This window comes from Drosophila sulfurigaster, chromosome X, assembly GCF_023558435.1.
Source record: "Drosophila sulfurigaster albostrigata strain 15112-1811.04 chromosome X, ASM2355843v2, whole genome shotgun sequence".
Lineage (NCBI taxonomy): Eukaryota > Metazoa > Arthropoda > Insecta > Diptera > Drosophilidae > Drosophila > Drosophila sulfurigaster.
Genome location: NC_084885.1, coordinates 8,678,120 through 8,691,033, shown reverse-complemented (window position 1 = coordinate 8,691,033; position 12,914 = coordinate 8,678,120). Strand labels below are relative to the sequence as shown.

Sequence of the window (12,914 nt, the reverse complement as noted above, 5' to 3'; positions counted from 1 at the left end):
AAATGTATCGAATATATCGAGCTATCGATAATGCCAACGATGTATCTCCACCTCTATATCGGACACATTCAACAAGTGCAATTTGTAAAATAAAAACGCAGCGGCAGTAAAAAGCGGAACCCATAATTAATTCCATAAACTCGCCGCGTGACCAACAAATAAAATCATTTTGCTGTGTAATGTTGGCCAAACTATAACAAACCGAGAAAAAGTGGAAAACAAGAAGCGGATGTGTCCACCATACCGAACGTATAGAAAACATATTGCAAGATAGAGATAGCAATAGAGAAAGATACTTGCGGGAGAGAGCGCGAGTGGCTGTGTGTGTGTGTGTTTTTTGTTATTTGGAGATATTTATGCATGTTTTTCGTTTGTTTAGAAAACACGAAATAAAGTGAATGCAATGAGTTGCTTTAGTGCAATGAATACGCCCCTCTTGGGCGAAATGGAGCAAACGATTTGTATGCTGGAGCGCGGCACAATTGTGACGAAATTATATGGGAAACAACGACGCCCCGAGCGTCGCCATCTCATGCTGATCAGAGAGACCCGTCAGCTGTTATGGTCAACGGTGGCGGCGCACACACGCACCGACTACGAGGGCACAATACAGTTGCGCGAAATCTGTGAGATACGTGTGGGCAAGAACTCCAAGGAGTTTCGACTGCATGCCGACGATTGTCAGCGCTTCGAGAGCAGCAAATGCTTTGTGATCATGTATGGCAACAGTTTCAAACTGAAGAGCTTTTCGGTGGTGGCGCTCTCTGAGATCGAGGCGGACAATTGGGTGCGTGGATTGCGGTATATGGTGAAGGATACGATTAATGCCCCATATCCGTTGCAAATAGATCGCTGGTTGCGTCGCGAGTATTATTCTTTTGAGAATTGCAATTCACATCTGACGAAATCGGAGCAAAACAGTCAGGTGACCATTAAGGATTTCAAGACATTCTTGGCCAGCGTCAGCTGCAAGATGAGCACCAGCAAGTTTATGGAATGCTTCACCGATGACATACGCCGCAAACATGATCTCAAATTCGATGATTTTTCACGTCTATATCAGAAACTCTTGTTGCCCGCGAACTTTGTGAATCTATTGTGCGGCAGCGAATTCAATTATTCAGAGGATAAGAAACAATTGCGACCGTTGGAGTTTAAACGGTTTCTGGAGAGCGAACAGCGGGATTACAGTGTCGGTGACTTGGGCAGCATATCTGGTTTTATGCGCGATTTCGTGCAGGATGTGGAACGTGATGTGCAGGAACCATTTCTGACCATCGCCGAGTTCGTGGACTATTTGTTCTCGAAGCAGAACGATCTGTGGGACACGAAATATGACAGCATCTTCATGGACATGAATCAACCGTTGTCCTCATATTGGATTGCCTCATCGCACAACACATATCTGACGGGCGATCAGTTCTCCAGCGAATCCTCTTGCGAGGCCTATGCTCGTGCCTTGCGCATGGGCTGTCGCTGCATTGAGCTGGACTGCTGGAACGGTCCCGACAATTTGCCGTACATCTTTCACGGGCACACGATGACATCGAAAATCAAATTCATGGATGTGATCAAAACGATCAAGGATCATGCGTTCACAACGTCCGAGTATCCGGTGATCTTGTCCATTGAACAGAACTGCTCTTTAGAGCAGCAGCGCAACATGGCACATGCGCTTATCGAAGTGAGTTTCCATTTTCCACTTATGAGATTTATCATTATTAATTACTGCTGTTCATAGGTTTTTGGGGACATGCTGCTGACGCAGCCCTGCGATCGCAATGAGGTGCACTTGCCATCGCCATATCAACTGCGTCGCAAGATCATACTGAAGCACAAGAAGTTGCCGCAATTCGATGAAAATCTGCCGGCAGTTGGTGTCAACAATGGCACGATTGCGGCGTTCAGTCATCGTTCATCGCTGGGCGGCACCACCGATGATGGCGATAATATGCAGAAGATCCTGAAAAAGGGATTGCTATACTTCAAGGATCCCGTGGACAAATCGTGGAACCTCTATCAGTTTGTGCTCACACAACAGGAGTTGATCTACACCTCGGAGATAAATGAGGGTCGCAATGGCAACTCCGAGGATGATGATTTTGGCCTCTCGGCGTGCACATTGAACAGCAACATGCAGCAGAAGCAAAAGGACACATCGGCCAACGATGAGCTGCACTTTGGCGAGAACTGGTTCCATGGCAAACTCGAGGGTGTGTGAAGTTTATTATTTATTACTTGTAATTCACTTCTTAAATTTGTATCTTGCACTTGCAGGCGGCAGGCCGGAAGCTGATCAACTGCTGGAGAAGTACAAGCATCTGGGCGATGGCACATTTCTGGTGCGCGAATCCGCCACATTTGTGGGTGATTATAGTTTGTCGTTCTGGCGACGCAATAGTCCCAATCATTGTCGCATCAAGTCGAAACATGAGAATGGCTCGAAAAAGTATTATCTCGTTGAGAATTTTGTCTTCGATTCGCTGTACTCGCTGATTGTGTACTATCGCAAGAATATGCTGCGCAGCTCCGAGTTCTCCATCATACTGAAGGAGCCGGTGCCGCAGCCTAAGAAACACGAGAGCCAGGAATGGTTTCACCCAAGCACAACCAAAGAGCAGGCTGACAAGGGGCTGTTTAAGCTGGACATCGGTTCGTTTTTGGTGCGACCTTCGGTGCAAAGCGCCAATGCATTTGTCATCTCATTCACGATCAATCGCAAGATCAAACATTGTCGCATCATGCAGGAGGGACGTCTCTATGCCATCGATACACTGCAATTCGAATCGCTTGTCTCGCTCATCCATTATTATATGCGCAATCCGCTGTATCGCAATGTAAAGTTGATGCATCCAGTGTCGCAGGAGCTGTTGCGACAGACGCTCATCGAGAATGCGCAGCTGCATAGCGAGCATGGCGGCGGCGGTGATAGCAATGGTGCCTCCAACTATATGGGATCCAATCTGGAGGAGTATGTCACCTGCAAAGCATTGTACAGCTACAAGGCGGATAAGCCCGATGAACTGTCGTTTCCCAAGCACGCCATCATCACGAATGTCCAACGGAACAATTCGATGTGGTGGAAGGGCGATTACGGTGGTATGATCCAACACCATCTGCCGGCCAACTACGTTAAGGTGAGCAGCTTAAATATATAGTTAAGAAAGGAAATTTTAATTAGGGAAATAAGCCACCAAATCGAAAGCAAAGAAAATGTAATTGGGCAAATAAGCAAACAAACCGAAAGCAATGAAAACAGCTTAAATGTGCTACATGCTTATCAAAGCCATTACAAAACACAAAGGAAATGACTGTTAATGGGCTCTTATCAACACAAAAACTGACCTATAGAAACAAAAAAAAATATATTCAAGAAGTAAACACAGAAATAGGACAAAAGACACACAAAGTAGACAAGTATAAAAACGAGGAAATACTTTTAAAAACAAGTAAGACAGCTACAGTTGGGTGTGCTCGACTGTGAGATACCCGCTACTTATTTTGCACAAAAGTTAAATAGTGTAGTATTAATCTTAAAATATACCGCAAAATACTAACAATAGACCGAAGGTTATATTTTGTATAGTGATGAAGTACTACTACATTCAAAATATATCATAATACACCTGATTTTCAGTAAAATCGTATAAAACCCCATAAAACATATGGTATAATATACCACAAGCATATACAAGATATACAAAATGCAATATTTGGTATATCTATGAAGTACTACTATATTCGAAATAGGCCAAAGAAGTCAAAATGTACCAAGTTGTCAACCAAAGCAGCTAAGACCTGATAGCAGCAGTTTTCATATGGACGGACGGACATACAGATGGACAGATAAATTTATTGTCTCGGCCGTTGACGCTGATTAAGAATATATACTTTATGGGGTCGAAGATGATTCCTTCTGTAATAATACCCTTCTAGCCCCATGGATAGCGGGGTATAACATTAATTTCGATTACCTTAAAATCACATGACACAATATTCAATACTCATGCTCATGCATTTTAATCTTCAATTTCTAGGTGATTGATTCGGCGACAGAAGATTACAATTCGGTGAACGAGGAGGGCAACGATGGACGCACCGATTCCATTGAGATTTACGGTGCGGTCGCCTCGCTCTTTGAGTCCAACGAGCCGGGCATTATCATCAAGCTGCAGATACAAACGCCAACGATGCAGAATCCCTTCATCATTGGCTTTGACATACAGGAGACGGCATACGAGTGGATCAAGGCGATACAGGATGCGGCGTTGATTGCCAGCCAGCTGGCAACGGAGCGTCGCAAAAAGGAGCGTACAGCGCGTGTGGCCAAAGAGATGTCCGATTTGATCATCTATTTCCGTAGCGTACCGTTCCGCGATCACTCGTGGATCTTTCAGGAGATGTCCAGTTTCCCCGAAACAAAGGCCGAGAAGCAGTTCATCCAACAGAATATGCCGCTATTTCTTTCGTATCATCGCAATCAAATCAGTCGCGTCTATCCGAAGGGTCAGCGTCTTGACTCGTCCAATTTCAATCCGGTGCCGTTCTGGAACATTGGCTCCCAGATGATTGCACTCAATTATCAGACAGGCGACAAGGCCATGCAGCTGAATCAGGCCAAGTTTCGGAATAATGGACAATGCGGTTACATTTTGAAACCCACGTTCATGCGCTACGATAATTTCAATCCAAACAATCCACTGTCCGAGGGCCTCACCGAGATCAAGGTGAATATGCGCATTATTGCGGCACGGCATCTGTTCCGTGGTGGCAAATCGAATAATCCGCAGATTGTGGTCGAGATCGTTGGCGCCAGCTTTGACAGCGGCATCAAGTATCGCACCAAGGTGAATGAGAACGGATTCAATCCGATTTGGAATGAATCGTTCGAGTTCACCGTCCACAATCCGCAGTTCGCTCTGCTGCGCTTCGAGGTGCAGGACGAGGATATGTTTGCCGAAACGCATTTCAATGCGCAGGCCTGTTATCCTTTGTCCTGCATCCGTCAGGGATATCGCAGTGTCATATTGCGCAATAAGTTCAGCGAAGAACTCGAACTGTCGTCACTGTTGGTCTACGTTGAGCTCATTAATAGGACATCCACTTGACCTTTGCGTTAAGTTCGCCCAAAAAGAAACGTATCAAGTATTGCATCACACATATCTATAAAAAAAAAACACACACACACATATACATATCTCGTTAAGCTGATTCTCATGGTAAGCACATTCTTAGCAACGTTATTCAATTTATAAGCACTTCACTTCGGTCTGAAAGCAAATGAATACCCCAAATCAATTAAAGCGGTACAGACTCAACTAAAATTATAATAATCCCCATGTTTTGTGCAATAGCTCTGCCACTTTTTGGCTAAGCGCTGCCAACTTACCACATTGTTGGTACAAATTGAATTAATCCACTATTGAACTTTTGCAATTTACAATTTGAGATTTTTAAAGTCTACGTGTTAATAATTAATGTGCCTCTTTAGACTCGTATTTACTTCTTTAAAGACACAGAGCGAGCAAACACACATGTTTTTAGTGCAATTGCAGCGCTGCCACTTTTTGGCTTCGCGCTGTCAACTTAACAGCACACATCAAAAATCAGTCACTTTTTGGACTTGCTCTCTGTATCAGTTAGTAGTTGTAGCTGTTTTTTTATTAAACTCGTAACTGTGTATTGGGCGACTCATGATAATCGCATTCCAGTATGAAAAGTGATCAGAAAAATCCCAAAAGAAAAAAAAATATTTACATACATACATATATATATATATTTATATACACACACGCACAGGTGTTTTGCGTTAACGATGCCTGGCGCAGCCAACTTAACTGCATAATCGCTAACTTCATCAAACATACATACATACATACACACATTCGCCTAAATCTAATTATTTATTCGACTTTTCCTTTAGTATTTAATATTTTAATTGTGCCTTGTTTTATTTGAAAACAGGAAGCGAATGCGATCCATTCATATATGTATTTTTTATTTTAGAAAAAAAAGAAAAAAAACTATTTTGTAACTACAAATTACTAGACAATTACGAGAGTATATATCTATATATACCTTTATACTATGTATGTATTTATTATATATGAGAAATATGTATGGTTTTTAATTTTTGTGTATTTTCCATTTATGTATTTTACGTATTTTTGAGAAATATTGTTATCGTGCATGATGAGATCGTGAATTTCATGGCATGAACATGGCGAAAAGCATTTATTAAATGTAGTTGAAATGAACAAACAAATCTAAAATGATGCAATGTGTTTCTTTCCTATACTTTCCAATCAGACGAACTATATATACTTTTATATTGTGTTTAACAGCAGCTGCATTGCTTGAAAACAAAATTCCATTTTCTTTGGAACTGCTAAGAAATTCAAAAACAACTATTATTAATGCATTGAATACAAAACTGCTTTCCCATTGCATTATTTCCTCTCATCAAATAAAAGTTTAGCGCGTGTTTACACTGAGTATATATCCAGATATATAGTATGATATATATATATAGAAATACTGTTACAAATTTTCGATTATAAACAAAAAAAAAAAAGTATATAAATATATTTCTAAAATGCCAAATAAAGTTGATATAGTTCTTGTTCTCTGTTAATTGTTTGTTCAAATAAATTGAATTCCTTCCCAAGAATATAGATAGTTAGAATAAACAAATGTCGATGTGAGTGTATTTGGATAAAATTCATGAATTGTTATATTTTATTTATGTGATTGTTTTTTTGTTTGTTTGTTTTTTTTTTTTTGTTGTATCTTTTGTTTTTGTTTTATATTTTTTGTTGTTTTCATCATATACTTCGCATTTCTTTACTTGATAATTTTTTGTTTTCGTTTTGCATTTATTTTTTTTATTTTGTTGTTTGTTTTAATATATTTATATGTATATTGGACAAAGTGGTAAATGTGTGAAATACGTAGAAACTTGATCTAAAATTCGCGTCTATGGTATTTGTCAGGATCGAAATATGATGTAACAACAACGCGATCGCTGAACTTGCGACCAGTGAGCGCCTGCTGTGCCTTTTGGCAATCGAGCACGGAGTTAAATTCGACAAACACTTTGCCGCATCCTGGCACCTCGACGCCCTCGATGGGTCGCGGTATCTCAACGCTGCGTACGACACCGTATTTCGTGCACTCCTCCTTAATGTCCTCCAATATATCCTCGTACTCCTCCTCGTCGCGCAGCTCGTCCGGTGTCACCATATTGAGCAGACACAACACCTCGGTGGGCGGTCCCGATGTGACCACTGTCGACAGTCCTGGCACCTGGAGCATCACCGATTGACTGGTATTTGCCGCATTCTGAGCATTCTTGGCGCCAACGCTGGCACGCTGCACAATCAACTTCTTGTCGCCCAGCTGCATGCCATTTAAGCCAGCAATTGACTGCGTCGTGAGAGAGAGAGAGAGAACAATACATCGATTAGCAAGAGACAACAATAGCGAGTGAGAGCAAGATAGTGTGACTTACCTGATCCGTAATGCTTAGATCCACGTACTCACAAAAGGCGTAGCCTTTGCTCAACCCAGTGGCAGCATCCTTAACCAGATTGAATGCCCTCAACTTGCCAAACGATAGCAACAACTCTTTCACCTGTCGAAATGAAAAGCAAGATATGTAATAAGGTTAAAATAATTTAACGCGACAACAAAAGTCCCCTTATGTAAGTTATAAATTCAACTATAATCATCTATCCCAAGCCTGTCATTAAAATAAATTATTTGGGCTTACTCAACAAGCTAATTTGTAATGGTCAAATTGCGACTGTTTTTAGATAAAGGTTATTACTTTTTTAGACTAGACATATTTTAAACAAATGTTGTTGAAACATTCTGACAACTTGCGCAGTTAAATATATAAATTATAAGACTGTAATCTATAACAATTTTTTAACCATGTTATTTTGACTATTAACGACTCAAAAATAAATATAACAAATAAGAAAACTACAATCGAGTGTGCTCGACTGTGAGATACTCACTACCCATTTGTAATAAAACCAAAACAGTGCAGTATTAATTTTAAAATATACCGAATTCGTACACCGCAGTATACTAAAAATATACCAGATTGTCAGTCAAAACAATAAAGACACATAGTAGGTAGGCGTTATATCGTTTCGGCTGTCGACGTATAAGTATATAGGGTCGGAGATCCTATAACTACCCTATGGACAGCGGGTCTAAAAATGTGAAGGAAAAATGTATAATTTTACATATTTACTTTGCTGTTAAGGCAGAATTTAGCTGACTTCAATTTCTAGTTTAGACAATTAGCAAACAATCTACAAATTTTCTACACAACTTCCATATTAATCTTGCTCACCTGCTCGTCATTTAGATAATTGGGCAGACCTCCAATAAATATTTTGTGTGGCGAATCGGGCACCACGGTTGAGATGACTCCGCTGGACACTGCTTGGGCGAAAAGGGAAAATGCAATGTTAAACAAGAAAGTTGTGATTGAAGTTTTGGAATGCCATTCAACTTACCAACAGCTGGCTTTACAGCGGGCGTATCTGTGATGCCGGGCATGGGTTGGTAATCATGTGGGCGCCTAATTTTGAGGTCTTGTCCTTTCAAATTGATGCCATCGAAGGCCATTGCCTGGGTGGTCTCATCAATCGAACGGAACTCGAGGAAAGCGAAATTCTTGTCCAAATTGATTTGACATGCCAGGACGGGGCTGCCGGCGGCTTGTGCTAAACCAACTAAATGCATTTGTTGATTGAAAAACTCCATCATTTCCTCCTCGGTGACACCGAACGGAATGTTGCCCACATATAAGCGTCGGGCCTGTCGAGTGATCGTTGATCCCACAACGGGCACGGCTGTTTGCGGCGTATCGGGGACAACGCTGGCCGGGATTTGTCCCGATGCCTGCATCGCTTTGTACTGCATCGGTGTGATGTGCTCGAAGCCCGGCGGCGGCACATCCCAATACAATGATGGCTTGCGCCGTGAGTTGCGATGATGGCGGCGATCCCTGGACCGATCGCGATGCCTGTCACGGGAGCGGGAGCGATGACGACGCCTGTCACGTTCACGATCACGATCTGCAAGAAAAATCGGTAATACAATTAAATGAGTTGCATTATACATATATGAAAATACAATGACCAAACTAGGTTTCTGAGCTAAATGCTTATTAGATTTCATGGAATTACAAAAAGTTCAGATGCTGAGAAGTATTTCGACTTCCTTTTTGTTTTTTTGGTTTTCGTCCTTTTCTTTAGTTAGTCCCAAATCCTTTAGACTGTTATTAAGTCGCTTGAATCTAAAGTTTAATGAAATTTCGTGCTACTGAACAACTTTTGAAACTCCTTTAGGTTCGTAAAAGCTTTTGTACCGGTTCAAATAGGTTCAAAAGCTTTAGTTTTAACTAGTTTTTGAACCGTTGCAATGTGTGAAGTAAACAGTTTAGTTTTTTTTTTTTGGCAAGCATTACATAAACCAACTGCTTTATTTGTTAATAGTAAGTAATGCTTAAGTAAACAATTATTTGGGAGCGCTATCAGCTGATTGTTGTATCAAAAATGTTTATATGGGATGAGTAAACAACAATGCTTGCAGGTACTGTACATGGGCAATTTGTTTACATATCGTTAATATAAATACTATATACATATGTATATCTTAATTATGATAATTGCCGGCTTTAATTAAATGTGCTTTAATACCACTTATATACATGTATATAATGTATTCATATATATAATGCAAATAGTTTATACTTATGGGGTTAGCACACGTATAAATACATACATACACACCCATACACAAGCACATATGCACACACACATTGCCACAGCCGCCCAATCGCAATACGCAATGCGGTTATTTTGGTGGGAAAAAAAATAGTGTGCACACACACGCTTACACCAATGCAAATATTAAGATGAATGCTTACATCTGTATGTATCCACATAAATTCATCACATCTATATGCGATGCTAGATGCATTGCAATTTAAGGGCCAACAAATTAAAATGAAATTTCACAAATTAACATACAACACACATCCCCATGCAAGTGTTTGTATGTGTGTGTCACACCAATATGTCTGCCGGTCCATTAAAAAGTTGCGGAGAGGAGGCCAAAAATGCTGCTGGCCATACGCGTAAATTACGGAGGTGTGGGTTGAGAGTTTATTAAACGTTTCGCAGCACACATAGCAAAATTCGTTGCGTATACAGGTGCGTTGTTAAATTGCAGGCATCATTTTTTTCTTTTGAATGCGTTCAACCATTCTATTTATGTAAACTTATGTACATAGAGACAACACTCATGTAGATATGTATGTATGCACATTCGTGTGTAAATTGTCCGAAGCCAAGCAGAGAACCTTTTGTGTGTGCAATTGTGTGTGCAGAATTTTTCTTCTCTCTTTATTGGTGTTATTTTATCGTTTGCGCTACTCACCGTCATATCCCATTTTGATACAGTAGCTTTTTCTTGATATAAATTCCTTTTAATTAACACGAAAATTTAGTAATGTACGAACTATTTAAAACAAAAAAAAAGCCGATGAAATATGTATCCCCTTCGATGTGAATGCGAATGTGTATGTCAACACATATCTGCGAAACGATATAAAACAGAACACGTGAAAAACTAGGGAATGTGTGGAATTGAAATGCAAACACTCAACATGGTTGCATTCAGTATGACCGAAACAATTTGACAACGATACAATATACTGATATCGGTTGGCAAATACACCATAACGACAAACCTCAACTCGATGTATCGATTGAAGACGTTTTGTCTTGTTATCGCTAACTAGTTTCGCAGTCTATCGAAATATAGGTATTCTCTAAATATTTGTTGTCTGTTTGTTTTTGTATTATGTGGTTAACTAAAGCCGGCTTCTTTTGAATAAAAAAAACACAAAATCATGAGCATAAAGATATTTTTACCGACGAATTACTTTTACGTGAAACGCTCCTGCAACCTGTATGGTCAATTGCACATTAGCGACGACAATGTTGTGGTCTACTATGTGGTCGATGTCGATGACACCAACACCGATGACAGCAATAAAACAGCAACAACAACAATAATGGACAGAGGAGAATGCAATCATATGCGTTTCTTGGGCGCCATACAATGCAGCGACTCGTATGCGGATAGCAAGCATTGCAATGCACACGACATGATGCTATGCTTCACATACAACAATGAATCCCCCAATGTCTCGCTGATGTTCACTGGCATAACACCCGAAAATCTAAACCAAATCAAATTAATACTGTACGACAAACAAATCGTGCGTAGTCTGATCATTAAGGGGTACAATACTCTCAATCATTGGACAATGCGCGAAACGTCGCCGCGTCAAATTAATGATGAATGCGATTTCTATATGCTCGCACGATTAGTGCAACCGGAGCCGGGAGCGATACGCAACAAATCCGAGGGTCTATGGTTCTATGGCAGTCAACCGTTATGCTTGCTGGCTAATTTGCCAATGCAATTGTTTAAGTACATCGTGGGCAATGCGGTGGTTAACGGCATCATTATGCACACGGTCATCTATAAGCACTATAAGGAATGGCAGACGATATATGCAGCCGGGTAAATGATGACAACATGTTCGTTGATCAAAGTACTCTCTTCGATGATCGATCTCTCATAATTCCCTTTTGATTTAGTTCCAGACTGACGAACATTATGATTGATCGTGCACTGGGCATATTGTTGATGTTGCTGTTGTTCACACTTGCCTCTCATCCTGGCGATTTCCTCATTCAGATCTCACACGTAAGCTTCAACACATATTCATATAATCACATAATGAAATAAGGAGTATTTTCAATTTTCCAGATCATCATCAGTCAACTGTACAGTCTCTTAAAGGTTTTAGAGGGTAGCCCAATTGGTCTCAAGCTAAACATACATCTAAATAATTTCTTTCTCGATTGCTTTAAATACCACATTGAATTGTGGTCCACATTTTTGGGTATGATATTTAATTCGTTTCCCACATTGGCATTCCTAACTAAATACGTTTTTCTCTTAATATTTATAGACTTAATTGAGCCAATTGTGCGACAAGTGTTTCTGGCAATTGGCGCATTCGGTTGTCTGGGCTTTACCTATCAGATCGCATTACTCGCTGATCTAATCTCAATTGTCGGTCTGCATGCGCATTGCTTTTACGTCTATACCAAAGTGTAGGATAATTCCTTATTTGTAGTCTTTTGTGATTGTCATTTTCTTTTAACAGATTAAATAATGTGGGAGTGAAAGGACTGACTGTATTATGGCAAGTGGTGCGTGGCAATCGCTATAATATTCTTCGAAGTAAGTCAACTTTATTGTTGTTAAACTTTTTACATGAAATTCTTGATTTTCAGATAGAATTGAAGCGCACAATTATATGAATCGCCAGCTATATCTTGCCACAATATTTTTCTCGGCTATTTTATTCTTGTTTCCCACAACGCTTGTCTACTACGTTGTTTTTGCTACAGTAAGTTATGTCTATCATATTTTTTTTTACTTCTAATATTCAATATCGTTTATTTTATTTAGCTAAAGGCATTAACGTTCGCTACATTGGCCATTTTGGAGTTTTTTCGACGCAAGATTTTAAATTTTCCCATTGAAATGTTTCTGAAATGTGTGAAAAAAGGATTTAACGAAATTGGTATACATTTTAAATCTTTAGAACTCTTCAACTAACTAATTATCCGTTTTTTTTTATAGACTGCCTGCGAGTATTGGACATTCCGCTTCAAAAACAATTATATTTCAACTATCGAAATTCTAAAATTGTAATATTTGTGTATAAACTGCAAGTTTAAGACAATTAAAAACAAGCTGAACATAAACCATTAACAAGATCCGTGTTTTAAACAAATTTCATTGCC

At 39.9% G+C, this 12,914-nt stretch overlaps 3 protein-coding genes across 5 annotated transcripts; 2 read left to right on the top strand and 1 right to left on the bottom strand.

The window, feature by feature from the left end:
- Window positions 1–41: 41 nt before the first annotated feature.
- On the top strand, window positions 42–5,241 carry LOC133848865 (1-phosphatidylinositol 4,5-bisphosphate phosphodiesterase gamma-1). The gene is made up of 4 exons (XM_062284579.1): window positions 42–1,684; window positions 1,742–2,213; window positions 2,278–3,137; window positions 4,038–5,241. The coding sequence occupies exons 1-4, from the start codon at window positions 404–406 to the stop codon at window positions 5,106–5,108; spliced, it is 3,684 nt and encodes a 1,227-aa protein (XP_062140563.1). The 5' UTR covers window positions 42–403; the 3' UTR covers window positions 5,109–5,241.
- Window positions 5,242–6,796: 1,555 nt separating this feature from the next.
- LOC133848874 (splicing factor U2AF 50 kDa subunit) lies at window positions 6,797–10,624 on the bottom strand. 2 transcript variants are annotated; one of them, XM_062284595.1, is made up of 5 exons: window positions 10,462–10,624; window positions 8,532–9,095; window positions 8,366–8,457; window positions 7,511–7,633; window positions 6,797–7,425 (listed from the first exon to the last, which is right to left on the bottom strand). In XM_062284595.1, exons 1-5 carry the CDS (start codon window positions 10,472–10,474, stop codon window positions 6,964–6,966), a joined length of 1,254 nt encoding a protein of 417 aa, XP_062140579.1. In that variant the 5' UTR covers window positions 10,475–10,624; the 3' UTR covers window positions 6,797–6,963. The 2 variants fall into 2 exon arrangements, with proteins under 2 accessions (XP_062140579.1, XP_062140580.1); XM_062284596.1 differs by having other exon boundaries at window positions 8,366–8,454.
- Window positions 10,625–10,811: 187 nt separating this feature from the next.
- LOC133848872 (phosphatidylinositol N-acetylglucosaminyltransferase subunit Q) lies at window positions 10,812–12,899 on the top strand. 2 transcript variants are annotated; one of them, XM_062284592.1, is made up of 8 exons: window positions 10,812–11,616; window positions 11,694–11,802; window positions 11,866–12,001; window positions 12,071–12,215; window positions 12,269–12,345; window positions 12,399–12,514; window positions 12,577–12,691; window positions 12,751–12,899. In XM_062284592.1, the coding sequence occupies exons 1-8, from the start codon at window positions 10,937–10,939 to the stop codon at window positions 12,846–12,848; spliced, it is 1,476 nt and encodes a 491-aa protein (XP_062140576.1). In that variant the 5' UTR covers window positions 10,812–10,936; the 3' UTR covers window positions 12,849–12,899. The 2 variants fall into 2 exon arrangements, with proteins under 2 accessions (XP_062140576.1, XP_062140577.1); XM_062284593.1 differs by having other exon boundaries at window positions 11,450–11,633.
- The last annotated feature ends 15 nt before the right edge of the window (window positions 12,900–12,914 follow it).

Bases quoted from the DNA above. Each gene is read 5' to 3' on its own strand.
- LOC133848865 (XM_062284579.1), top strand. From the start codon at position 404: ATGAGTTGCTTTAGTGCAATGAATACGCCCCTCTTGGGCGAAATGGAG. The intron at 1,685-1,741 runs GTGAGTTTCCAT...TGCTGTTCATAG, and splicing joins TGGCACATGCGCTTATCGAA to GTTTTTGGGGACATGCTGCT. The intron at 2,214-2,277 runs GTGTGTGAAGTT...TTGCACTTGCAG, and splicing joins GTTCCATGGCAAACTCGAGG to GCGGCAGGCCGGAAGCTGAT.
- LOC133848872 (XM_062284592.1), top strand. From the start codon at position 10,937: ATGAGCATAAAGATATTTTTACCGACGAATTACTTTTACGTGAAACGC. The intron at 11,803-11,865 runs GTAAGCTTCAAC...TCAATTTTCCAG, and splicing joins TCCTCATTCAGATCTCACAC to ATCATCATCAGTCAACTGTA. The intron at 12,216-12,268 runs GTAGGATAATTC...TTCTTTTAACAG, and splicing joins TTTTACGTCTATACCAAAGT to ATTAAATAATGTGGGAGTGA.
- LOC133848874 (XM_062284595.1), bottom strand. The intron at 8,458-8,531 runs GTAAGTTGAATG...TTTTCGCCCAAG, and splicing joins CGCTGTAAAGCCAGCTGTTG to CAGTGTCCAGCGGAGTCATC. The intron at 7,426-7,510 runs GTAAGTCACACT...CTCACGACGCAG, and splicing joins ATCTAAGCATTACGGATCAG to TCAATTGCTGGCTTAAATGG.